Source organism: Silurus meridionalis, chromosome 5 (genome assembly GCF_014805685.1).
Source record: "Silurus meridionalis isolate SWU-2019-XX chromosome 5, ASM1480568v1, whole genome shotgun sequence".
Lineage (NCBI taxonomy): Eukaryota > Metazoa > Chordata > Actinopteri > Siluriformes > Siluridae > Silurus > Silurus meridionalis.
This window is the reverse complement of record NC_060888.1, coordinates 9,044,492-9,072,250: the sequence shown is the minus strand read 5'-3', so window position 1 is coordinate 9,072,250 and position 27,759 is coordinate 9,044,492. Positions and strand designations below refer to the sequence as shown.

At 37.1% G+C, this 27,759-nt stretch overlaps 2 protein-coding genes across 5 annotated transcripts in view; one reads left to right on the top strand and one right to left on the bottom strand.

Annotated features, from left to right (window-relative positions):
- Positions 1 to 21,261, top strand: part of neurl1b (neuralized E3 ubiquitin protein ligase 1B) — a 33,917-nt gene extending 12,656 nt beyond the window's left edge. The window contains exons 1-5 of one of the 4 annotated variants that reach the window (XM_046849604.1): positions 7,247 to 7,484; positions 14,001 to 14,567; positions 15,869 to 16,576; positions 19,173 to 19,295; positions 19,621 to 21,261. In XM_046849604.1, the coding sequence (XP_046705560.1) occupies positions 7,454 to 7,484; positions 14,001 to 14,567; positions 15,869 to 16,576; positions 19,173 to 19,295; positions 19,621 to 19,868 (1,677 nt within the window). In that variant the 5' untranslated portion in view covers positions 7,247 to 7,453 and the 3' untranslated portion in view covers positions 19,869 to 21,261. Of the gene's footprint in view, positions 1 to 7,246; positions 7,485 to 13,997; positions 14,568 to 15,868; positions 16,577 to 19,172; positions 19,296 to 19,620 lie in introns of those variants that run through there. The other 3 variants (XM_046849603.1, XM_046849602.1, XM_046849601.1) reach the window with 3 other exon arrangements.
- A 633-nt stretch (positions 21,262 to 21,894) lies between these two features.
- LOC124386018 (double-headed protease inhibitor, submandibular gland-like) lies at positions 21,895 to 26,303 on the bottom strand. The gene is made up of 7 exons (XM_046849605.1): positions 26,084 to 26,303; positions 25,370 to 25,416; positions 25,179 to 25,288; positions 23,167 to 23,225; positions 22,845 to 22,891; positions 22,660 to 22,769; positions 21,895 to 22,054 (listed from the first exon to the last, which is right to left on the bottom strand). Exons 1-7 carry the CDS (start codon positions 26,136 to 26,138, stop codon positions 22,009 to 22,011), a joined length of 474 nt encoding a protein of 157 aa, XP_046705561.1. The 5' UTR covers positions 26,139 to 26,303; the 3' UTR covers positions 21,895 to 22,008.
- Between the last annotated feature and the right edge of the window lie 1,456 nt (positions 26,304 to 27,759).

The following is a 27,759-nucleotide window of genomic DNA, read 5'->3' as shown; positions in this document are numbered from 1 at the left end:
TGTGTTTTCTTTCTTTTCTTTTTTCAACATTCTACATTAATACTAAAGACATACAAAATTTGAAAGAATATGCTACCTTTTGCTTTGAACACCTGGAATGGTTTTCCAACAATCTTGATGAGTTCCCAGAGGTGTTTAGTGCTTGTTGGCTGCTTTTCCTTCACTCTCTGGTCCAACTCATGCAGATTCCTTTGAACAGTGGATGTTAAAATATATCTGCCACTTGAACTCCGAAATGCATTTATGTAAAATGACAGTTTCTGAGAGTGGTTATTTCTTCTTTTATGGGTCGATCTTCGTCTACATATATATATATATATATGTAAACTAGGTTTCACCTAGCCACACGTATTATTTTCTTTTTGTGACAAGTTGTTTTTAGAGATTACTGGTGGAGAGTCCTGTTTTACTTTAGTTCCTTTTTAATCTTGTTTCAGTTCTGATTTTGATTCATGGTGCAAACATTGCTCCATAATGGAAGATTTTTTTTTGTTTTTAACAATTCACCTAATTAAAGCTATATTTTTTTTGTTATTTAGATTTTTATTGTATTACACTTTTTAAAAATCTTGATTTCATTTTACATACAGTACATTTCTATATCCTGGATACCTGTATATCAGAGAAAAGGAATCTTAAGCTACAATGGCCACTGGCTCACTTCCCTTGGATATTAAAAAATTGGAAAAGACCAAACCATGCTTGTCCAACTTTGTCCAAACTGTGCAGTTTAAATGATTTTTGCATACTGTAGATTCAGTTTCCACTTTTGCATCATTGGATAATTGCAGGATTAAGCAGTTTCTATTAAAAGGTCCAGAGAGTCTTTGAATGTAATAAATCGAGGGTTTATGGACAGTTTATAATTTAGTATTAGTTAATATTTTCTACATATACTGTACAATGCTAGAATTGTTCACCTATGCTGGACATTTCTTAAAATTTCAGTATATAACCTCATTCTTAAAATAAATCATAGTCTTAATACTCTGGGTTTTAATAAAGCATGTGAATGACTTTTAACTATCAATAAGTATTATGTAACTGTTTATCATTTTGTAACTATATTATAAAGTAACTATTTAGCCAGGTTTTACAGTGTATTCACAGCATTTATGGCGCTTAATTTTTTCCACATTTTGTTATGTTACAACCTTATTCCAAAATGGATTATATAAATAAAGGTTTACAAACAATACCCCATAATGACAATGTGAGTGTGTTTGAAATCTTTGCAAATTTATTACAAAGAAATTCACGTACATAAGTATTCACAGCCTTTGCTCAATAGTTTGTTGAAGCACCTTTAGCACCATTACAGCCTCAAGTCTTTTGAGTACGATGCTACAAGCTTGGCACATCTATTTTTGGGCAGTTTCTCCCTTTCTTCTTTGCAGGACCTCTCAAGCTCCATCAGGGTGGATGTGGAGCGTTGGTGCACTGCCATTGTAGCCACTCCTTTGTTATCTTGGCTGTGTGCTTAGGGTAGTTGTCCTGTTGGAAGATGAACTGTTGCCCCAGTCTGAGCTCTAGAGTGCTTTGGAACAGGCTTTTATCAAGGATGTCATTGTACATTGCTGCATCTATCTTCCCCTCAATCCTGACTAGTCTCTCAGTTCCTGTTGCTGAAAAACATCCCCACAGCATGATGCTGCCACCGCCATGCTTTACTGTATAGATGGTATTGGCTAGGTGATGAGCGGTGCCTGGTTTCCTCCAGTCATAACGCTTGGCATTCAGGCGAAAAAGGTCAATCTTTGTTTCTAATTGTTTGAGAGTCTTTCAGGTGCTTTTAGGCAAACTCCAGACGGGTTGTCATGTGGCTTTTCTGAGGAGTGGCTTTCATCTGGCCACTCTACCATACAGGCCTGATTGGTGGAGTGCTGCAGAGATGGTTGTTCTTCTGGAAGGTTCTCCTCTCTCCACAGAGAAACACTGGAGCTTTTTTAGAGTGACCAACAGGTTCTTGGTCACCTCTCTGACTAAGGCCCTTCTCCCCCGATCACTCTGGGTGGGTGGCTTGCTTCAGGAAAAATCCTGGTTGTTCCCAACTTCTTCCATTTACATATGATGGAGGCCACTGTGCTTATTAAGACCTTTAATGCTGCAGAAATTTCTGTACCCTTCCCCAGAAGGGTACAGAATCTTTGCAGTATCTTTGCTTCGATATAAACAGACAATTCCTTGGACTTCATGGCTTGGTTTGTACACTTGGCATGCAGTGTTACTGTGGGACCTTATAAAGACAGGTGTGTGCCTTTCAAAAAACATGTCCAATGAACTGCATTTACCACAAGTGGACTCTAATCAAGTTGTAGAAAAATCTCAAGGATGATCAGTGAAAACAGGATGCACCTGAGCTCAATTTTGAGTGCCATGGCAGTGACTGGATTTTTTATTTTATTTTATTGTTTAATTTGCAAACGATTTTAAACAAACTTCTTTCACATTGTCATTATGGTGTATTGTTTGTAAAAATTTGAAGTAATTAATTAATTTAATCCATTTCAATCCATTAAGACTGTAACATAATATGTGGTTTAAAAGCACTGTGAATACTTTCTGGATGCACTGTAGATACTAATACGGCTTCTATATTGACCCTATTCTTGATGCAATATCTGTCTACACTGTACCACATAATGTTTCTGTGTCTTTCAGAAACATAAGGATCATTAATGAAATATGAATACTAAATGTTCTGTGTCCCTCTCAAAACATGGTCCCTCAGACAAAGAAGAGCACGTTTGTTGTTCTCTTTTTACATGGTTACATGCATTTCCTTACGCTTAGGTAGCTGCGCATCCGTTTGTCTTGCCAGAGAATGCAAGCACAATAGCACAGCTGGGGGAAATGAGGCCAGTGGTCTACATCTGTTAAAGACAAAGCCCCCCTGTTCTGAGACCTGTTGGCAGGAGCAGCCATGGAATGGGAAAAATAGTAACCACACAGAGCAAACTGTTTCCCATATTTCTGTTTTTACTATGTCAAGCTTTATGTAGTGTTATTGGCTGTTTTCAGTTATTCAAATACTGTTACAAGCAAGGACTTACCTCCAATGAGCCAAGAATGTCATCTCATGTTGATTTATCTAAGCAGATCACACATTGGACAAGTTATTGCTTGTTGCATTGAGTGTTATTATTTTTCAAATAATTTGAGTACAACTTCTAAGAAAACGCATTCTATGCAATCACATTCTAAATAAATTTTAGAAAAGGTAAAAAAATATGAATCAGTGATGGATTTTTGATTGTCGAATACAGCACATATCAAGCACATAAACAAAAACACAGCTTTTTAAAATGAATTTTTGCAATGTTTTTTTTTAAATGTCATCACCCCAGTTTCAGCAGAAGCCAAGAATACTTGCCTTGGTAACTCTTGGATGACAGAATCAACTCATTATAGGGAATCCAATTCTAGTCAGAGCTCTGATTTCAAACCTGGTATCAAAAAAGGAGAGAAAATCTGATCGGGACCTCATTCATTTCACTTGCACAAAACTCTAATTAGACGAATATGCTGTTTGGAATTTTTCCATAGACAGTATTACAATAGATAACTACTCAATATAGCATGAACGAAATTATAAAACACGGTCTTGCTCAGTCTGTAAACATGTCCTAAATGTACTTCGTTTCTCAGATAGCAAGTCAGAATGAAGTCATGTTGCATGGATTTCTTTTGCTAATTAGATTTAGAAAATAAATTCTACTAGAGGTTTTTGCACATGTGTCTAATGAAAACGGTCCTCTCAGAGCGTGCTTATGACTCACTTTGCCATTAGATCTGCTAGTTGGGGTTTTGGACAAAAGTTCCCTCACCACTCAGACAACCACATGCAATCCTCCCAATCGGCCATCTGCTTAGCATTTCATCAGTGCCTTGGAAACCAAGCAGAAATCAGAAGACTGCAAATCTAACACTTTGAAGTCCAAGGACGATATGATAGAGCAAGCTTTTGAGCACATTTTGACAGCTCCATCACTTAGAAAAACAGTGCTTCATTAGCAATGAATTGTTTTGGTACCATTTTGTTAAATTTATTTATTTATTTATTTATTTATTTTACAAAAAAAGTTGTTATTGTAAATTGTTTATTATTGTAAGGATTTTGACACCTGTCTATCAAAGGCTTAGTGGTGCTGGTAACAGTTCTGATAGAAGAGCAGATAAATAATGAACTTGAATAAAAAATGCTTAAAATTCAGGTCTCAATCAAGCATGGAATATGGTACCATTCAAAGATAATGGAAACCATTTTCTCATTATTGTGTGGTGATTGGGTTTGCGCTGTGTTAAACTAATGCCTGTGGAGTTGAAAACCATCAAATAAAACTCTGTAGGAGACCACTCAACTCTGCAGAAGGTAATTTATTGCCAGTAATTTTACTGTGTCTATTGAGTATGCTTGGATGCGCTGCTGTGTTTAGAGTCAGGATGCCAAAACCTCTTACTTCTAACGTAGATTTTTAAAGGCAGCTTATCAGCATTATACATCCTGTTACACTGATGGTACAGCATTGAACCACAGTGAACAGCTGCAGTGCTTGTGTTATATTGTTTACATTATGGCCAGTACAGTGGTCACAATTGGTGCCTGACGTGCGCTTCCTGTGTAATCCCTATGGATATAGCCGCCCTTTCTTTTCAAACCATGACAAACATGTCAAAGAATTTCACTTCACTGGAGGGTTACTAGTGGAATCCTCTTTGGAAGCTAAGAACCTTTGAGAATGCCTAAAAAATTCCATAAATCCCTTTTTATTTATTTATTTATTTATTTATTTATTTGTTTGTTTGTTTGTTTGTTTGTTTGTTTATTTGTTTGTTTATACTGCTCTAGTTTGTTTTCCTGGGCAAACCCTGGACGAACTATGTTTTTCTGTTGAATGCGAAAAGCTCAAAACTGTCGGCAAATTTGTCTAGGCCATCTTTTCATTAGACCAACTGCATCAGCTTCATCTTGGAAATTGGGAGCAGCTGATGTGCTGAAAGTGTTGATAAGCCATATTTACAGAAAGACTCCACAGAAAGTACAATGTTTGCTAATGGAATGTTTGTCTAATTTATAACAGTGTGGTCTGCCAATATATACAGTGAAAGCCTAAAGAGAATGGCTTCCACCTATTTGTATGCAGTACTGCCAACACTTCCCTAGGCTTGAATTAGGAAGAATATTTGGAAATAAAATCTGTGTCTTACCGATTTCTTTTGCTTTGGTTTTGAGACAGGTCATAAATCTCCCTATTAAATCAACTGGTGTGGACCGAATTTAAAGGCACTAGGTGTTATTCCATTTGTGTGAATATGAAAAAGACACTACTCTCGTAACCATCTATGCAAGCATGCTTGGTGACATGCTGGATTTATGGTGAGTGTAGACTCCCTGCAGACACTTTGGACAGACGTTGGCCTGTGGCCTGCAATGATGGGCCTGGACTGTTTGGACAGAGCTCCTCAGAGATGGTTTCAGCTTAGAAGACAGGAAACAGCTTGCAAAAGCAGTCAAGGAAGGATGGGATGGGGGCTGGGGTGGGGAGCAGGGAATTTCCTTATAAAGGGCTTGTGTAATTCCCAAAAATGTCCACCATTCTTAACAAGCTTTTGGAGAGCATAAAACATCAAACGTATTTTTTCTTAGTCATGATCTGCCCTTTAAGTTATTGTTAGCTATTGTCTTTTAGAGCTCCCTCCTTGAAAGGCTGCTGGTCTATATATCTTAGTAGAGGTTTGTCTCCATTCCAAAAATCCAACTATTAAAAGTCACTGCTGTTAGCAATTTCAGGGCAAGAAGCAAAAAGCCAACACATGCTGGTTATGGTGAATGTGACACGACAGATGTTACTTTTACAATTGTGACATGGGCATACGTAACAGCCTGGCAATTCACAACAACTAAATTAAAGTCCAAATCCCAAATTTTCTGGGCAGCACAGGCATTGATTGTAATCAAGCAAAAGCTGATCAGAGAACTATATATTAGACATGGTTGCTTTGAGTGCGAATGGCAATACCTAAGTATGAGACAAAGTATTAGACATTTGCTGTTTGTTCCTGGAAACTTGCTGTAACACAAATTGTCACATAATGGCATTAATTTACTGTAGTAGTATACTAATATACTCATACTGATATACTTATATACTGGTACTGATTTGGATGAAATACGTTACAATGGTTTCACGTATGCATAAATGTGGGGTGCCTCATTTAGGGTGCCTCCATGTTCTCCGGTTTTCCTCACAATGCAGGCACATCAACTTATCTCAGTTCCTTGTAGTTGTTAATAAAAGCGTATATTCCTTTTGTGCTTTGTGCTGTGCAACGGTCTAGTGTTCCATACAGGGTGAATTCTCTCACCTTGCACCAAGTGTTCCTGGGATAGGCTCCAAAACCACATTTAACCTGGCTATTATATAAATAATGCTGAATATGAATAAATAATCTAGTTGTCAGAGCAAAAGAGTAATCTACTTATTACAGCTGTGCTTCGAGCTCACGTGTGGGTTGATAATTATCGTGGTGCAACAAAGCATCCAGGTTGTGATTAAAACTATTAAAATAATTCAAACAGCTTGTATTATTTTTGAACATATTTATTTCTGTGTACTGGTTTATTAAAATAGCCATTAATAAGTGCAGTGTGAAGCCACTATATGTATCTATATGTAGAAATGATAGTTTAAATGATTTATAGTATAAAACACTGTATAATGAGTCACCTTTTTGTCGCATTTGTCCTATTGTCAAGACCGAATCAGGTATAGAGCACATTGGAATCATTATCATCATCATCATCATCATCATCATCATCATTATTATTATTATTATTATTATTATTATTATTATTATTATTATGTGTATTCCTAGCATCAGTAGCTGATCTTGTGTAGTAGTAGTATTAGTCGCGTTGGAACTACCTCACGTTCTTGCACATTATCTACATATCTACAGTATGTGCCTTACAATTTGCATTGTGTTGTATTATTTATTTATTTATTTATTTATTTATTTATTTATTTATTTATTTATTTCGGGGGTGTTCGTCACCAATACTGTATAGACCAATTATATATTTTTTTATTATAATGCATTACCGATGCATTATAAATAAATACCGGTGCAGCTCCACGGTGCTCAGCGCGTGAGGGTGGTGTGTAGTGCGTATTGCTTTAAAGTTGTTAAAAAGATTTGAAGGGAAGGTGCGGGGGAGGAGGAGGAGGAGAAGAAGAAGGCAGTGCGCCAATAAGGGTGAACTGAGAGAAGAGCTGCTCTCTCCACACTAGCACATGAAGATGGGAAGGAAAGCGGAGGCGCTCCTCAGCTTCATGAGTACGCGCTCGGCGTTAACGGTGCGCCGATCCGCTCGTGACCTTCACTCCTAGATGGAAGCGCGAGGAAGCGTCTGGATCCACTTGGCACAAGAGGAAACCGATCGCACAAAGTAATGGGGAATAGTGCACCCAAACCGCTTACAGGTAAGACACGCACAGGCACGAGCTCAAAACCGAAGCACGCATTTACTGTACCACTGTGAAAACGGCGAGCGCGAGCCTTGAGGTGCGCGCCCTCATTTCCTTGTTCAATTGCTTTGGGAACTGTATGTGCATGTATGTGCGTGTGTGTGCGTGAGGAGGTAATTGCGTGGGAAGAGAAAGATCAGAGCTGACGGAGATGGTTTATGACCACGGCTCAGTACAGATAAAGAGCTCCGGTTCAGCCTCATTGATGTATTTATGAACGTGTTGAGTGTTCAACCAGTGCACAGTCTCCAGCAGTGTTCATGTGTCCAGCTATAGACCCTAGAATAGTCTAAAGCTGTAGGTATTGTAGATGTCAATGCGATCATATAGATGTTCATTTAGCACTGTAGATGTGAGTGCGATCATATAGATGTTCATTCAGCACTGGAGGTTCAGCCTTACCGATTATGAATGTGCTGGAGACCCCAGAATAGTCGAATGCTGTAGGTGTTCATCATATAGGTGTTCATTCAGCACTGGAGAAGCTCATTTCACACTACAGTATTCTCTGAATATGTTCAATTCTTTGCTCTGGCTTTTGGACTGAAGGGAACAGCACGCAATGTTCAAGATGTTCCTTTTTTTAGCCACATATAAAATGTTTATGTTCATGGTAGATCTATGAGCCTGTGTTTGAAAGCGTTTTAAATGATGAACTTGCTGTGGCAACAGCAGTGTGTTCAGCTAAGGTAAACACCTGCATGAATGACATGACAGTTGTGTTTGCTGTAAGGGATCCACATAACTTAGAATTTGCACAGAACCGCTGGTAGATAAAGTTAATAAACAGTTAACAGCAAGTGAAGGGTGGGTTTTTTATATACAAGACTGAATTAATATAAAATTTTGGAACCAGGCTCTGTTGTGCTACAGCTTGGTGACTGACGGACATCTAACACACCCGTCTCTCGTCCTTTCGGAAATGATTTTGTACCATGATTTGGCTTGTGTGGGCCATCTGGAATTTACTGTTCTGTAGAGGGGAATACAGGAGACTGTCTATTCCTATAGAAATAAGAACTGACAGGATTTACATTACATGCAACCTTAAAGGAGGGTCTGCATGCACAGCCAAACACATGATTGACAATTATGCAACTATTTAATTTATTTCATGGGCTTTTTTTTTTCTTGCAGCTGACAGCCCTCGTACATTCATCTATTTATGTTATTGACAAGTATGTACCGCTGACAGTACTTAAATTACCCTTAGAAGTATTTTTAGATCAGCTATTGTCACCCTAATACATCACTGTCTTCTGTGATTCATGTTTTTTGTGGCACATAGCCTCATATAAGGCCTGTTTTCTATAGTCTCTAGTAACACTGTGTAGATCATATTGTAGACGCTGTATAATAGGAAAGAAAATCTAATGCTAATGGTCTGGATCATTTTAGCTACAGTCAAGTGACTTGAGTGGTCTGTACAGAAGGCTGATTTCAAACATGGGTATGATTATTTGGGTATGAAATAATAAAAAAAAAAGCAGAAAGGTGAAAGAAAATGTGTTTAGTGTGGCTATCTAATGCATGTGACCCTTAAAATCAAGTGGTGCATTCATAACCTTAAATATGTGTCTACCACAAGGTTCAGTGCTTATGCATGCAGCAGCATAGCAGGATGATCTATACTGAATGTAATGTTAATTTAATTTTTTGTTTTCATGTTCATGAATATAGCAGAACTCTCAAGGGAATCCATTAGGGCTCATTGTATTCTGTTCCTACCCTCCAGTACTGAATTGTGCACACATAAATTGCATTTCATAGTGCCCAATGATTTTTGATTGATGACTCCACAACACACAAAGGACTAATAAGTCACTTACTATGTATGTAACTGGCAAAGCTGCATTCGAAGTGATAAGCAGATGTGCATTTGGGGAATTACAATAAAAATTGCTTTGAAGGAGCGAACAGGAGGAATCACTCATGGGTAATTGATTTTTGGTTATGGATATTCCATAGTGTTTTGAGTGGCATTTTGATAGGTTCTAAATTAAAATTGATGGCTCATGCAATGATTATGATGAACTCACAAATTATGATCGAATGATAATTATTCCCATTTTGTTGGGTTAGGCGGTGATACAATGTTGAAATGAACAAGGTTACATCATGGGCATTAATTGCCAGATGGGAGTTTATTACAGAAATGAACGTGGCATTCTCCTGAAGCGTGCTCAATGAGATTTCACCCTCTCTGCTGTGTCTTCTGTGATGTGCCCTTTTCTGTAATTACCAGGTACTAGTCACTCAACGCAGGCCATAAATACAGGAAACGCCGGACTACACCTTTCAACCATGTCATGGTTCACATGTGCATAGTCTAGCTGTAGAATCTTTTATAATGTAGATATGACTGTGGGTGTGACAGTGTCAGGATAAGGATATGTAATTATTTTATTCATTTTTTGCTAATACCAGGTAAAAATTTTTCTTTAACAACCCAGACGTTACAAGAAGGCCAATTCAAGATCAGTATTTCTGAGGTACTGAGGAGAACCCACTTTTTGAAAAGAAACATTCTAAATAATCCAGCAAGCTGTGTCATAAAATATTGTAATATACTCAAACTTTAATATAGAACCTAAAAGTTTCTTGGCTTTGTGTTTTTTATTATATACTTTAAAAGGATCTACACAGAAATGTGTGTCTTAGTGGGGATCTATAAAATACACTTTTTTACACTTATGGGCAAAAGTTTGTGGACACCTGATCATAAAACTAGTATGGGCTTTTTGAACATACCATTTCACCTTTAGTCCGTATTTGCTGTTGTATTAACTACCATTCTTTTGAGAAGATGTTCCAGTAGATGTTGGAGTGTGCTTGTAAAGGGCTTGTGCTCATTCAGGTACGTTAGTAAAGGGCGAGTGTAGGATGAGGAGGCCTGGGGTGCTGTCAGTGATCCAATTCATCTTCAAAGGTGTTTATGTATGGTTGAGGTCACAGCGCTATAGCAGGCCACTCAAACACATATAAACCATATCTTTATAGAGCTACTTTGTGCAAAGAGGCATTGTCATGCTGAAACAGGTTCAGTGAAAATTTAATGTTACTGCATCCAAAGGCATCTAATACAATTGTGTGCCTCCAATATTGTAACAGTTTGGGGAAGAACCACATATGGCTAAAAATTCAGGTGTCCCAAAATGTTTGTCCATATCATGTAGGTATTTTATCAATAATGTTCTATATATAATATAAAATTTTGTATAAAATTATGGCATCATATCAAATTTTTTAAGTACCTGAATAGGTAAAGGAATATATTTATTTTATTAACCAGTAAAGGCCAGAGGTGATTGACATGACAAGTCAACTTTGAACAGAATTACGTTTATTATCTTCACTGTAAATCTGTATTTCTTCATTTAGTTCCAACTGTAATTTTGGCTATGGAAAACTGTCTATTTGTATATGTTGCAAGGCATATCTTTTTTAATGAGCACTTTCTACGGACTCTTTCATTCAGCCGGTGTCATTTCAGTTTCATCTGAAGCTCTTTCTTCACCACCACATCCACAATCTTTCTGTGACCTCCTCCCAGATCTGAACTATGGAGCAATCACCATTTTCAGTTCCTTCATTTATGAAATCAGTTACATTTACTGCAACAATAAAACGAGTTGTCAAGCTGGCAAGAACTTGTCATGTAATTATAATATATTACTTTAGTTGGACGCAGAATGCGATACATATTCTTCCATACAAATTACAAATTGCGTACTGGATATTTAGGACTATTGCAGAAATTAGATTACCTTCGTATTTGCAGATATTTCGGTCAGCTGTACTCATTGTAAATGTAGAAAGTAGTGTATTATTTTTCACATTTGATTTACAGCATGTGATAACATTGTCTGTTGTGGTTTCTTGTCACTTCATCTTTTGAAATCTGGTTTTAAAAAAGGGCATGTTAAAACTTGCTGTGTCTGCTGTGGTAGAACTCTGTCTGTGATAGATTCACAGAAGGGCTTTAGTGGATGTATTTGAGCAAGGCTCGAGAACTGGACTGCAGCATCGCTGTCTGCCACAATGCCGATTTGCCATCACATCAAGCAGATCTATATTTGGAAAGCAAGCAAAACCGTGCTGCGTTTCACAAGTGGAGTTCAAGGCTCTCATTTCGCGTTTGCCTGTACACAGAGTGGCAGAAAAAGGGCCCTAAATCACACAGCTTGTGAGGAGGCGACTGGTGTTTTTTTTTTTTTTCCTTGCACCTCAGATCTATTTATGAAATAAACCTTTGGTCTCCAACATCTCTCAAGTGTTCTTGCTCACTAAGGAAAACAAAAAAAAGGAGAAATTTAATAAAAAAAAACAGACGAAGTAAATGAATTCTAAATTATAAATCCCAATGCACTTATTTATGAATTGTTATGTACATTTATTTACACAGTCCACACTAGAGGGTCGGCATGGAAAAAAAAGGTCTGTAGCTGAAAGTGTCTGGTGTAATATGATTCAAAGCTGTTATATACAGCTGTCATACAGTCTTATAAAGTATGCGAAGGTTTTTAAACAAGACAGTCATCTAAAATTTTCAGCTAGCCTGTTTAACCAAATCACTCCCCATGTCCTGGTACTGTATTTTTTATTTATTTTTTTATATAAAATATGCAGATGAAATCTGTCCTTTTTTGTTCTTAGTTAGTTAGCACCAATGAAGCATGACTGAATGACTGTGAACCTTGCACAGGTACACAATGAGTAAGAGATAATGAGTCGTTTGGGTATTTAAGGGAGGGTGCACATGAAGGACTGTCATAATATTACAAATTAGTTTCTTTTCTTTGAATTTTTTTCTCAAAAAAAGTAGGGCTTATTAAACATTTCACAGCCTTGGACTTTTTCTTACTAATTATTTCTTATGCTACTTGGTGTTTTGTTCATATTAAGCTCAGACTGAAAAAGACAGAGTTTTTGAATGAGAAATGCATTGAGAGCACTGTCTTTTCCATTCCCACAAAAAGAGAGTTATATTTTCATATCTGGAAGTTAAATAAATGAGAACTTTATCTATAAATGCATGTTTAAAATAGGCAGTTGGATCAGTATGACCACTTAGGCTACTTGCAGTGAGGGGGCAGTGTGAAATGTTATGTACAGTACAGATTTTGACACTTTTGCCTTGCGTATCAGAATGCAATAAAATGTTGAATCACATCAACACATCACCAACATAGGAGGCAGTGCGAATAGGATTCAACACTGAAGCAAGTCAAGCATAGGCTGTGGGTCACCCATCATTGTACACAGTATTGTTTACATGTAAATATCAAGTCTAATATTTGATTATTTGGAAAAGTTCTTTAAATGAATCTTACTGAGGAGGTCTGTAAAATGTATTGTCCCCTTGTTTAAGGAATATTGCCAACAAAATTGCTATAGAACATTTTGTACAGGATGCTCTATCAAAGAAATGTGATTATGTTTGTAAAGATATTTCTGGTTATTTTTTCTCAACTGTATTATTGCATGGATATTTCTTTCAGCATACTGATGTGATTTCGTACTGCTGATTTAGAAAGTATTGCTTCAGTGGTTCTCTTGAGGAGCATTTCTTCATATAGACACACCCAGCATGGATTTCATAGCTTGCACTGTGTTTTCCTCAAGACCAGTTGGTCACCAATTCTAGCTGCTGTCGACTTGCTCTGTTTTTTTAAATGGCTATATTTGCCTTGGCTGCTGGGAGATCTGTCTATGCTGTCATGTTCGTGGCCTTTGGTGTCGCTGAAGGTATGCTATTGTTCTAGGCGTAAAAGAAGCAAGATCATGGCCAAAGCCAAATGTTCTCCTTATGTTGTTCATTAAAGTGCGATTGGGAGGGTATATTTATCTGGCCAGCTCTAGCAAATGTGTGGGATGTCAGAGGGAGGGATGGGACATGGTGGGAAAATTTTTTCATTCTTCTGCCCCATCAGAGGGCTACAGAAATAATGCTTTTTAAATACGGTAAAGACTATTTTAACTAAGAGGTCAGAGTCTCAAAAGATTCCAATAATTGATGCCTGACTCATAAACACAATGTTTTCTCTGAGGAGCAGCCGTTGTGTTTTTTTATGGCAGATGTCATGACATTATTAAAACTTTCAGCTTTGCTTTCGGATTCTGGCATTGAATTAAAATGTTGCATTTAATCTGTTAATAGCAGGGAGTTAACATATGAACTGTGGTGCTCCTCATAGATTTCCCTTCGCCAGTTCCTTTCGCTATTTGGCAATGCACCTCGTTAAGACTCATGATTTATGATAATGAATTGTCCAGTAGTATTAATTATAGTTCTTGAACTTAAAATCTAAATCTTACTTAAAATATTTTGCCATTCATCAGAGAGTATTTGAATAACATTTTCTCAGTTTATAAGCATCACCGAACACCGTAATACTTTTAAAATGACAGACTGAAAAGCTTTGTAGACTTTTGAATTGATAAGTGCAATTTGATTTTTTGCTCCAGTAGATGCAAACCTACAGCACCGCCCTGTGGCTAGCCGCCAGTATTACATTCTTCCACATGGCACAGTGGATAGGAGGTCATCTGCGTTGGCTGCTAGCCTGGAGTCTCCGCGCTTTCACCCGCAGGCAAAGGGCAAGAACATTCGTTTGGATGCGCAGCTGCGACGTGCCACACGCAAGAACAGCTTCTGCCATGGCCTGACATTCAGCCAGCGGCCAATTCGTCTCTATGAGCAGGTACGCTTGCGTCTGTCAGGGGTGCACTCAGGCTGGAGCGGTGCACTTCGCTTTGGCTTCACCAGTCTAGACCCAGGCGAGCTTGCTTCATCTGACATTCCCAAATACGCCTGCCCAGACCTGGTGGCAAGGCCTGGCTACTGGGCCAAGGCCCTTCCCGAGAGACTGGCAGCCAGGGACAATGTGCTGGCTTTTTGGGCCGACCGGCATGGCCGTGTCTTTTACACAGTAAACGATGGTGAGCCTGTACTGTTTCACTGTGGCTTGAGTGCTGGCCGTCCACTCTGGGCCATCATAGACATCTATGGGCTCACACAGGAAGTCACATTGCTTGGTGAGTTTTCATCACACAAGAAGTATAATAATCATACATATTCTCACATTTGCTTACCACAGTTACAAAATAGTACCATTAAATTATAATGGAAAGGGAGAGTGTAGAATATTTTCTTCTGATTGGTAACTTATTTGCTATTTAAAAAGTGATATGTCAATAGCATGGTGTCTACAGCATTTTGTTATCTTTATTAATACCTATGACAGCATAATATTACCTTATCAGTAAGAGAGTTTCTGCAATCTAGAAAAAAAATCCCGACAGTTACTTATCAAGTTTAACAAGACAGACTTTAATCTAATATGATCTGTCCAATTTCAGACTTCTGTACCTGTTGAATTCAATAAAACATCCCTAGTGGCTATTCATTAAAGGTCAGAGCCCCTGTATTATTGTAATATTATGATAATTCTGGTTGAAAAAAAGCAGCTGCCCTTTGAGCAGTTTGAGTAGCTGCCTTTTTAAGAACTGATAAAACTATTCACTAAGGCTAAACTGCTTTAAAGTGGCCCCTGAAGTGGGCAGAATGCCAGAGGAACAGACGTCATAATGACAGAGGTGCCGATGGTCACTATCACACCTTGACAGACGGATGGTTTTAGTGTGTGTGTGGTAGCGAGCTGGATCATATCCTGCGCCAAAGCAAAACACAAACACCATGTAGGAGGCCAAACAGAACTCATTCCACTATGCTACATTATTTATCTTCTGTCAGTTGGTTGGCGTGGCCATATTTGGTAAGAGTCGCTGTGTATCCGTGGAGAGAGAGCCTCCCTGGGACTGATATTCTGGGAGGCCACAAGTCTGCCAACTGAGCAAAACCAGACCCATGCAAATGTTGTGTCTAGCTTGTCAGTCAAAGCCTGCACCTTGATCTACTTGTCTGATTTATTTCTCTGGCAAATTAAAGAAACATTTAAACATTTTTAGAGTCCTCAGTTGACAGTAGGATGAATTACAATTGTAAAAAATACAATACAGTACAGTAGTTTATACACCTTGTACAGCCACACTGTACCATACAGTGTGCATGCATTATAAATTGTTGCCTTTTAGGGAAAGAATCTCTCTTTTTCTACTGGTAACTGGTCAGATTAATTCAGAATAGCAAAGTTACTCTATTGTAACATATGATATATACTATAGACCGTATTTGTGTTGTTTTTATTAAAGGTTCGTAATGTATTTCTATGTAACTATCTCTACTGTATCTATTTATGTATGTATAGTCTACTGTAATGTGTAAACTTCTATGTAAACTGTTGCATCTGAATTAATGATTCTCTCCCTTCTACCAGAAAGCACATTTGCAGACAGTACAAGCTGCATGAGCATGACTCGTCTCAGTGCCTATCTGCCTCCTAGCAACCACGACTCGGCAAACTATAGCAACAACCAGTTAGAGAGCAACCAGGCTGCCAAGATGGCTGCCTTGCATCTCAGCAACTCCATGCAGCTGAGCCCCTGCTGCTCCTCCTCTTCCTCCTCCTCATCCCCTTTCGGTGTCTCGCGGTTATCCCGTGGCCTTCCCTCTACACTTGATGCCGACCTGCGCTTTCACCCGGTGCGAGGTGCAGACGTGCTCCTGTCCAGCGACCGTGCTATGGCCTGTGTCCACTCTCTGGAGGGCATTCGGACTTTGGTGTTTAGTGACAGGCCTATGAGGTTAGGTGAGACTCTGTTTGTGGAGGTGAGTCACGTGGGCCCCCCTTGCCTTGGCATGCTCCTTTTTGGCATGACATCATGTGACCCAGGCACATTACACACTGCAGAGTTGCCGGCTGAGCCTGATGCTCTCCTCGATCGTAAGGAGTATTGGGTGGTTCACCGTGGTCTCCCCGCACTTGCACCTGGTGACGTACTCAGCTTCATGCTTCTGCCTGACGGAGAAGTGCATCATGGGATTAACGGGGTATCTCGTGGTCGCTTGCTGTGTGTCGACTCCTCTCAGGCTCTTTGGACCTTCTTCGCTCTGCGTGGTGCCATCAATCGACTCAGGATATTAGGCAAGTGTCAGTGTGAGCTGAAGTAATCATCAATGTATATTTATATATGTGTGTGTGTGTATATATATATATATATATATATATATATATATATATATATATATATATATATATATAAAAATGTTTTGTTTGTTTTGTTTTTTTTGTGGCTTTTTTTATATACTGTACAATGTAAAATAATCAGTACAGGGGATGGTTATTGGACAGGTTATTAAGTGGTCTAAAATAGAGATCTGCTATGTGTGGACTTTGCTTGTACTTGTCATCCAGCTCTCTTATCGCTGGAGAATAGAATATAGCCTGCCTCATTAAGCTGGTTTTCTCCAAGGTTTTTTATGCCCCCAGAAATAGCTCCTAGCACATCCTTCAGTTTGCCTATTATGGGATTCTATTTTGTTCTGTGTTATTTCTCCAAAATAAGACCCTGAACACAATTATTTGTTTTGTATGCTGTGTATTCTGGCTTTGAGCATACAAAGTCAACAGTGTACTGTATACTGTTAAAAAAAAAAAAAATCATTATACAATTGGCAAGTCCTGCATAATATAATGTGTTCTTGGCTTTCAGATCCAGAACCTGACAACTAGGGCTGCAACTAAATATTATTTTGATAAACAATTAATTGGATCATTTATTTTCCAGATTAATGAAATTAGAAAAACAAACATTAAGAACTATATAAAACCCTAATTCCGGGTATTTATGTAAAAAGGTGTACTTAAAAATGCAAAAAACACATAAAACACAAACAAAACAAAAAAACAGCATTTGAGTATGCAAGGTAAAGCAATTTGTGCAAATAAACATTTGTATTGTTTTAATGATCATTGCAGATGGAAAGTTTTTAAGCCATGCTTAGACATTTTGTTCAGTTGTGAATATATAAGCATCTAGAATATATAATTAATTTAATTTGGTATAATTTAATTATATATGCATAAATTATACTGCCGGTTGACTCTGTACTCTCTTCCATTTAGCAAGCAAGGAACTTGAGCATCCCAACTAATTTCATTTTCAATTATTATACATTTTATTGATTAGTTGTCGCAGCCCTAAAGACAACACACATTTAAAACGTAAACACTGATGCCACATGATCGGTTTTCTGGCAATGCAAAGTATATTGTAATTAGGGCTGTGGCTATCGATTATTTTAGTTATTGAGTATTCTACCGATTAATCCATCAATGAATCGAGTAATCGGATAAGAAGTACTTTTTCTTTATTAAAAAGCAATACTAAACATACAATAGAAAGTAAGACCGGTCTCTTAAAATGAACAGGTAGTTTGTTTCCTTTTTAGAAAAAATACTATATTATTGCTGAAATTGCATACAAGATTATCTGCGAAACCATCAAAATACTAATTTATAAATCAAAAATCATAAATAAAAAAATCATCTTTAAAAAAGTAAACGTACTGTACAGTGTTTGTGTTTTAGGTTGAAATTATCCCACTCTACTTATTTAGCCTGAATCTATGGAAGCTCATTTCTGCAACATAAACATTTTTAATTGCAACTTTATTTCTCATAAAACATTCAAAATTTCTGGTGCATCACATGCTGTCGACCTGAAGTGTGAAGCTGTTGGTGTATAAATGAGGCTCCTCTGCTTCATCTGTCTTGTTCTGTCTCCTCCAGAGCTGATTGTCAGACAGAGTTCTCTTCAGGGATCAGAGGCTTAGTTTGATATGCAATTTTATTGATTGTTACTCGAGGAATTGTTTCACCCTAATTGTAATATAAAGTATACAAAAGAGGTATACCTAATTTTATAGGGACCATATTTACTGTAGTAATTTCCAATTATTTATTTATAACTTAAATCATGTGCAGCTGGCAGACACAAGGTTAGTTTATATTTCTGCAATAAAGTGGATTTGATATCAGTATTGTGGTAGTGAAGAGGTTGTAGGTATATGCAGATGCACACATTCGGTTTTATGTGCACACTTCTAAAATCCAAACTATTGTGATGTACATCAGACAGAAAGGTTCTAGAGTTTGGGATAATTTCAAACTAAAACAAAGAAAACAGTGTTTCCCTTTTTTAAGAGTAATTTATTTAATTTATATTATTTATTTATTTTTATTACATATTTTATTAGCATTTTAAGGTAATATGGAAATTAAATGCACTAAATTGGTTTAGTTTTTAGATATTCTTGTATAAAATTTCAGCAATAAACTTTCTTTCGGCTTCTCCCATTAGGGGTTGCCACAGCGGATCATCCGTATTCATGATCCGCATCTTCGATTTGGCACAATAAAAATAAACATTTTCCCTAAAAGAAAAACAAATTACTTAATTTCCTTAATAAAAATCAATTAATCGATAGAACAATTGGTAGAATACTCGATTACTAAAATAATCAATTGTTGCAGCCCTATTTGAAAGAGGTCCATTGCATCCAAAAGAAAATCGAGAAATAGAGCCACTCCATCCCCAGAAACCACCTTAAACCATAATTTGAACTTTTGAGAATTTGTGCCCAATTAGCGCCCTTGCCATATGAGCATAAGTATATACTGATCATCAGCCTTTTTTCTGTGAAGTAAATTTCTCTTTTTCTCACTCTTTACTTTCCAGGAACACTGCAGGCAAGTCCCTCCACATCCCCCTCTGTATCACATGGCACAGCATCCGATGACAGTGACTCTGACCTGACTTTTAGTGTCAACAGATCCTCATCTGCTTCAGAGTCCTCACTGGGTCAGTGAATTTGCAAAGCTCTTAGGGTTTAATTCAGTATGATTTAACTGTTACATCTTACCTTTGCAGTTAAGTCTTTACCCTTTTATTGTTCTGGCAGACGGATTAAAAAAATATTTAAATATCCAAAAATATTTTAGATAGCAGAGAATCTGGTCAATTGGGGCTAAAAGTAACAAAGTGAAAAAAGTATAATTAAAGAAAAAAAGATTATAGAGCAATAATTCTAATTATGCACCACTCAACTGTCACTGTTTTTTTAATCCTGAATTTATTAGCATTACAGCACAATTATAATTATTTGATATGTTCTCATTTTCTGCAGTGACAGCTCCCAGCTCGCCTCTCAGTCCCCCTGTCTCGCCCAGCCTCTCTTTCCCAGAGATGCCACTAAGCAGTAAGGGTGGTGAATGCACCGTGTGCTTTGATCAGGAGGTGGACACTGTCATTTACACGTGCGGACACATGTGTCTCTGTCATGAGTGTGGACTCAAGCTAAAGAAACAGATTAACGCCTGCTGCCCAATCTGCCGGAGACCCATCAAGGATGTGATCAAAACTTACAGGCCATGAGCAGACGACTCAGAACTCACCAAGCATCTGAGAAGCAGCTTTCTATACCGAGCTTGGTTTGCAATTCAGGACTGTTCTGTAGCTTAGACTCCTGTAGCGTAACCTCACTCTTTATCCCCAATCCCAAACCTCAGACCTGCCCAGTGGGATATTATATATATATAAATTTGAGAACATGAGGTTAGTCTGATGCTTGCTCAGACATTTTAGTGCCTTTGATGTTTGTCTCAAAAGCATCACCTCCCAACCTGACAATCATATTTGATAAATTTGGATATACAGAATATATCAGAGGGGCACAGAGAGGCTCGTAAACAGACAGTTATTTTGGTTTGATATTTTAAAAGTAAATATATTTGTGTTGTGTAAAATTAAGAATAAAAGAAATCTATTCATATGTATAGTGAAAGATGAGGACATTTATTGCACTTAACTGAGTAATCTGCAAATAGACAGAATTTCTGAAGGCATTTATGTACAAAGTGTTTTAAGAATATACATGAAAATATTTTTTGTAAAAGTTTAATTTCATTATTATAACTGTATGATTATGTGAAATGGTATATAGCTGGTAAACACATTCTTTTAATGAGTTAATTCTCAGTTAAATAAATTTCAACCAGAGCGCACACAACACTAGAAGAGTGTTTACTATAGGCCAATTATTTTCATTTCAGTATTTTCAGTAGTCGTCAAAATATGAGTATTATTAACTCCTTTAGAGACTAATACACTTGGTCAACTACATTCTTTGAAGGGAAAAATAGGGTTGTGAGTTTGCTGGATAAATTAGTTTTTTTTTTTTTTTAAGGGTTCACTCAGTTGTGGGGTTATATATTTAAGCATACAGGCTTGTCATGAACATATGTTACCTTTGTTTTAATCTTATCTCCTGCATTTGGACAGTATTACATACCACATTTGTGCATTTGCTGAACATATGCTTATTGTAAGTGTGATTGTCACCAGATTACAAAATGTATTTTTATTTTTTTTTTGTATTTTGACAATCAAATACAGGAGTGTCTCACCTTGCTCCTGGAGATAACTGCCTCTAAAGTTTCCCCTAATTTGTTACTTCTGATACAGCGTATCAGGTTTTGTTAAATTAGGGTTTGAACTAGACTAGAAATGGATTCAACTATCACTATTAAATAAACACTCAAATTTGATCTCAGGAAAGTGTTGACATGGGCACTGCTTAAATGTAACCATTTACACTATGTGTTTGGAGAAAGTGTAATTTTTTTTACATAACTCTAAATCCCCCTGTACCTGGCAAATCAGTAGCAAATAAATATTTTTTTTTTGCTTGTGATCTTTATACCCTTGCACAGAAAATACTAAATTTGAAAATATGAAATTACATACATAAAAAAAGCTGCTTAATGAGTATGATGGTCAATGTCATTATTTCAGACAAGTCAGAAATCTAAGCACACGATCTGACAGGAAGCTTCATATCTTCAATATGGAATGTAGAATGTGAACACATGGTGAAAGACAAATCTTTAAAAAAAATAAAAATAAAAATTGCATGTCTTACACACACTATATGGACAAAAGTATTGGGATACCTGACCTTTCCTGCCATATGTGGTGGTTCGCCAAATCACAAAGCTGCAGGCACACAATTGTATAGGACGTCTTTGGATGTGGTATAACAATGTTGCATTCACTTGAACTTGGAAACCCAAACCTGTTCCAGCATGGCAATGTCCCTGTGTACAGAGTGAGTTTCATGAAGATATGGTTTACATGGTTTGGAGAGGAAGATCTTGAGTGGCCTGCTAAATTAGAACTCTGATCTCATCCCTACTCAACACCTTTGGGGGAATTGGAACGCTCCAGGCCTTCCTTACCCTACATCAGTACCAGACCTTGCTAACACCCTTGTGGCTGATTAACACAAACGTCCACAAGCACACGTTAAAATCTATTAGATCATCTTCCCAGAAGAATGGAGGGGACTAAGAGCAAATTAGAATAAATGTGGAATGCGATTCTCAAAAAGCCCATAACATACTTATGAGGTGCCTTTTGGAAATATATATTTAAGTATATTAAGTATAATTTAAAAGTATATCACAAATAAAACATGCACATACATTGAACAGCTCATCACAGTTGGAATAGTGTTTCAACATTTTCCTTTTTGGACTATGTATGTGTTGAGTTGTTTTTGCCTGTTAAAAAAGAAGAAAGAAAGAAAACAGTGAGTGCTAGGACTGCTGCTTACTTGCTTATCATGAAAAATGCTTTTACGTGCCCTTTTTGCCCTGTTCTTTGTTTATAGAAAGGATACTCCTTCACACTAGGGTTAGGGGTTGAAAAAACAACCCCTTCAGGGACTTCTAGCCTGACCAGGTTTTTGTTCCACTCCCAAAACACTATGGCCTGGTAACTGAGACATGTAAAGCTCTTGATTACTCAGTTCAAATGTATCAGGAACTGGGACGAAACAAAAAAAAAAAAAAAAAAAAAAAAAAAAACAGGTCTAGCTGGTGGTACCCAGCTGGATTTGAGAACGGTTTAAGAAAGAACTGGTCTAAGTTAAAGAATCCAAGAAGTGATTTTGGGGAATAAAATTGTAAACAGTGCGGCACAGCTTCTTATTCCTGGTCCTGGAGTAATCTCAGTACTGCACATGAGTGTTTTCCTTGTTCCCAGCAAACCTGATAGAATCTAATCAGCTGCTGAAGAGCTTCAATTGAGGTGTGTGTTACAGCAGGGAAAACAATATGCTTAAGTGTACAGACCGGGGCTGTGATCCTGTGCAGTAGAAACTTACTTTTTGTCAAAGCAGAACATGCACTCGTTTCCATATGTTGTCCCATCAGACGTGCACACAGGGTTATAATCGCGTGTGCATGTTCGCCGGACATATCTTAAACAAGAAGCCTGTCAAAACACAAGAAACAGTCATTACACAACACTGAACCCTGCACCTAAAAGGCTTATTGCTGATCCACCCACCTCTGCTGATTTACTGTAGACTGGAACAGCAGCTGCTTCAGTCAAAGCTGAAGGAACATTTTTAATTCCATCATTTCATGCACAATGAGGTTTTTTTTAACCCATTTTTTTATTCTTATGAAATCCTTCTAGAAATGTCTAAACTTTCAATTCAAGTATATGTAGTTAAACTCAGTTTATCCTTAAAAGCATGCAAAATAAATCATAGGCTACAGGTACAGACTGCTTTTACCTGTAAATCACATGACAACATACAATGGTAGATTTATTATTGGAATTAAAATATTAAAAGAAAAGGACACAAAAACATCACTGTTCTTACCAGTCACAAAGAGGATGAAGAGGAAGACTCGGACACACATCATGAAGTGAACCAGAAGCCTGGAATGAGAGGCAGGTTTGGTGTGCGCCTATTTATCAACTCTGCCAATAGGTGGAGCTCGAGATTTGACCGCTTACACATGATTCAAAAGAAGTCTTCACAGTCAAGTTGTTAAATTAAAAGTAATATAATACAGTAATTGCTACTTTGGTTGAGAAATACATTAAGCAATCCAGGATTAATATTTCTGCAATACTGTGTTATTCCTAATAGCCATTTACCCAACCAAAGCACTGTATTGCAAATAACAGTCAGACCTGTTACGAGTTCCATGCTGCCTAACACAAATGAGTCAGACAATACACATACATATATACGCAAACACAGACGTGCATAATTACCAGATAAATGTTGAGATCAGTTGCATTGAGTGTAAGATTACATTAGAATAAAAGTAAATATTAATCCCCCCCAGACAACATTACAGGATCCACTTGTAATTAATGACAAACCATTGAAGTTTTACTGAAAATTAATTTTACAGACCAGACTTATGAACAGCTGGAACAGTTTACATGTATTTATTGTATAGACGATTCATTTTTGCACAATCTTCTGTACTGGCTGGTGTTGTAGGGTCACCGTGTCTCCCATGTTATGCTGTTTTTGCACAAATGTCACGCACATGTCCTATTTATTTTTGTGTAGCCCCGTGTTGTGTTTTTTTTTTTTTGTTATTTTATGCTGTCTTATGAATCTTGGGGGAAATGTCTCGTTTCATTGTGTACTTTACATGTACAATGGTTGGCAGGACAAGAAAAGATGACTTGACAAGGCCCAAAATTATGTGATTGATCTGAATATTTTTTTCAAGGAGACATTTGTTCCCCATTTATAGAAGTCTTCACAGCCCTTAATAGTTTATTGGTGAGCCAAGTTAACCAAAGAGAAAGTATTAAAATGGAAGGAAGAGTTTTTTTCCTGTCTCAACTAGAAAAAGGAAGGGGGGGGGGGGGGGGGGTGATTCCACAAACTGGACAGGTAAAAGTGTAGCATGTTTTAAAAATACATTTGTATTTAATTTTTACTTAATTTATTAAATATTAAGATAAACTTCTTGAAGTGTTCTTTGAAAATCCTGAACTTGACTGTTAAAGAAAAACAAGCAAGTGATGTGCATGGAGTAAAATACAAAGAAATACATTCTTGTCCATATTAAAATGTGTTCTGTGGAGATTACTTTGATTCTTTGTTCAGTTTTGTCTTTTAAACAAGATCGCCTGCCCAGTGTACTTAGGAGCAACAAAATACAGTGAAATTAAATAGGAGCCTCCCTAACCAGTCTTAACAGGGCATATGAAATGATTGGGAGCATGTTTAAGGCAAAGTGTGAGAAAATTCATCTTGAACTAGACATCCATGAAGATGCTGCACAATGAACCTGGATAACAATTAGTCAATAGAGACAATTATACATGCCTGATCTGGCAGATTCAGTCCTTTAATAAAAAAAAAATTAAAAGATTAAAAACCATAAAATGCACAGGAAAAAAATCTAGAGAAAGACACATTCCATATTAAGGAGTCTCTTTTCACAGATTATAATTAGATCATGCGTAATGACACCATCTTTCACACTTGTACATTAACACAGCTGAAGTGGTGGTGTTTCAACAGGTCCCTTTTTTGACTATGTAAGTGTTGAGATGACTTAGCCTGTAAAAAAAAAAAAAAAAAAAGAAAGTGCTGCAATTAAATCCGATTCAGTGCAATCATGCAAAATGTCCATGCATGTCCCTTAAAACTAAAAAGAATACATCCATCAAAATAAACTAAATAAATCAAACAATTCTGAATGATTGCCAATCAGATCATGCTTCTGCTGATCAGCTCCCTCGTCTTGTGAAGTTACAACTGAATCAGCTGATCATCTCAGGTCTTTAGAGTTAGAGCAGATCAAGTTATTGCGTAAAGACCTAAAAAAAATTGACGCTGCAATGGTGTGAACTCACATGTTGTCAAAGCAGAGCATGCACTCGTTTGAATGCGTTTTTCCGTCGGACCCACACACAGGCTGATACTCGCGCGTGCACATTGGCAGGACATAGTCTTCACATGCAGGCTGTTCAGACAAAGTGATTTCACAATGCAACAAAGCACCACATCAAAACAGCATGAATAGGAAATACACTAATTTACCCACCTCCACTGTCTGTGCATTAGTTGGAACAGCAGCTGCGATGGTTGAAGCTGGAGGAAAACAAGCAGATAAAACGCGTTCATTCGACCATGCATGATGCGTGTATTGCAGGTGCGTTGGCGAGCGTCAATACAGTGTTCTTTTGACGCATAATGATATTTCAATAGATTATCTATGTAATACCCATCTTCGTTGCACTATTTAAGTACAATGTTAAAAACTCAGAAGTGTCAGCACTCGTTATTTTCCTCCGCATTATATTTATTTGAATAATAAAGTACTTTCAATTTCGGATTTTTCCCCCCTTCTTTTGAATGCGCAATTTCACCATAACATTTTAGGTAAAATCACACCGTTCAAAGCTACTTCTGAGATATGTATTGTCCAATGAAAACCTGTTGCGAGAGCACAGCCGTAACCTCGCGGTTTCTCGCGAGAGTTTGGTAGTGTAAAAGAAACCTCACTAAGCAAACTTGTAAACAATTTTTCCATAAGGTGCACAAGGTGATTGAGCATTAAATACACAAATGAGTAACTTTTACTGGAGTCATATTTAAACAAGTGTTATTTATGCATCATTGATTAAATAATATAACCAGTAAGCCAAAATACAGATTTGTTACCATATAAATAAACAAAATAAAATGATAATGGCTTTTTTTTTTAATCACCAATCATACAAAGAGCTTTGATAAATAAAATAACTAATATACTCACCAATCACAGAGAAAAGAATGATACACACAAACATGTTGGTTGAGGTGAGAGTCATATCCACCAGCACACCCACTTATCACACCACTTGTTTTATGTCAGATGAGATGATTTTCTGTTTCTATAACGCAAAAAAAAAAACCTTTACGTTCCTTGGACTTTCATATAACAGACTACCTCCTCTGAACTATTCCCTGTTCTACACATTTGAGCGTTTGCCCTCATCCCAACACACCTGATCCCACTAATCAACTGATTAACAAACTCCTCCTGAGCTGATGTGAAGGTGTTAATCAGGAAGAACATTTAACAATGCAGGACAGGGTGCAAATGCCAATGAGAGAAAGTACATGACACCTATAACACTATAGCAATCTGTCAAAAATATCAAATTTTCATAAAATATGTGAGGTTCATGTACTTTCATAAAATTCCATTTAAATTTGTCAGATGTGTACAAGCATAAAGAAACTGTCAAGTTTAGTTGACTTTTTTTCCCTCCAACTTTCTCTTTAAAGTTTTTCAAAAACAAAATGCTGATTTATGTTACAAAAAACATACAGCCCCCAGTTTTAGGACTTAATAACTTAAATACAGCCTTTACTTTAAACAGTATCAGAGTTCTGGAACTGGCGACTCCTTTTATAAAACTTTGAAGCGCCTTCCTATATAATACCTCATCATATCAGCGATCACTTGAAACGGATAGAATTTGTAGTGCAATATCCAAAAGTTGTGCCTATATACAGTTTATGAAACATGTTTTCAGTGTGTGGTTTTGTTAAAGGATATTAAAACTGATTTTTTTTTAATCAAGATACTGTTTCCAATTCTACATGTGTTAGATCATTTGGATAACTTCCTGTTAGTTTCTTTTCTGATTCAATACTAGCAATAGTTTGAAGTTTAATCTTACTCGTTCTTGTTCAGTCTTTCCACAGCAGGCCTGGGGACATCAATTACGCAGACACCAAGATGTGCATGTATTGACAGAGACAGTGCATATATAGACCTCCGTGAAGACTATGAAACCATGGTGTTACATATGCGTGTGAGTATGTCCACAAAAACATTGTTGAAGGCCGTACTGTTCTAGTACTGTTCTTGGTACATGCGTAAGCTTTTATCGTAAATATTTAACAGTTGCAACATGATTAATATGTTGGCGAAGATAATAGGAAGAAGTCACACAAACTAGTTAGGTGAGTTGCTCCTGGTAGAATAACTAAACTTCTGAGATGGGATATTAACAACTAACATTGTGTTAGTTATTGTGTATATGCAAATCGCTGAAGCTAAATTAAAGGGTTTCAGGATGTCTCTTCTGTGGGAATATGTACCATAATCATTATAGAACCAACATACATATGTTATTAATTTTAGAAGCCATTATCTGCAGCACATTATTTGGACAAAAATCATACACTTTAAACTTTAAACTCTATATACTATAAAGCAATCGTACATTAGTTTTAACACATTTTTTTCTATTACATAAATGAACGATATTTTACTATAGACATTGTGTTAAATTAATTTCACTTAGGAAAAATACACAAATGATGTCATTTGGTCAGGATGCCTAAACCTTGCGTATAACTGTATTGTACTGTATTGTGAAAGCTCCACATAAACAGGTTGAAAAACACGTATAATGACTAATATGACAAAGCATTCGG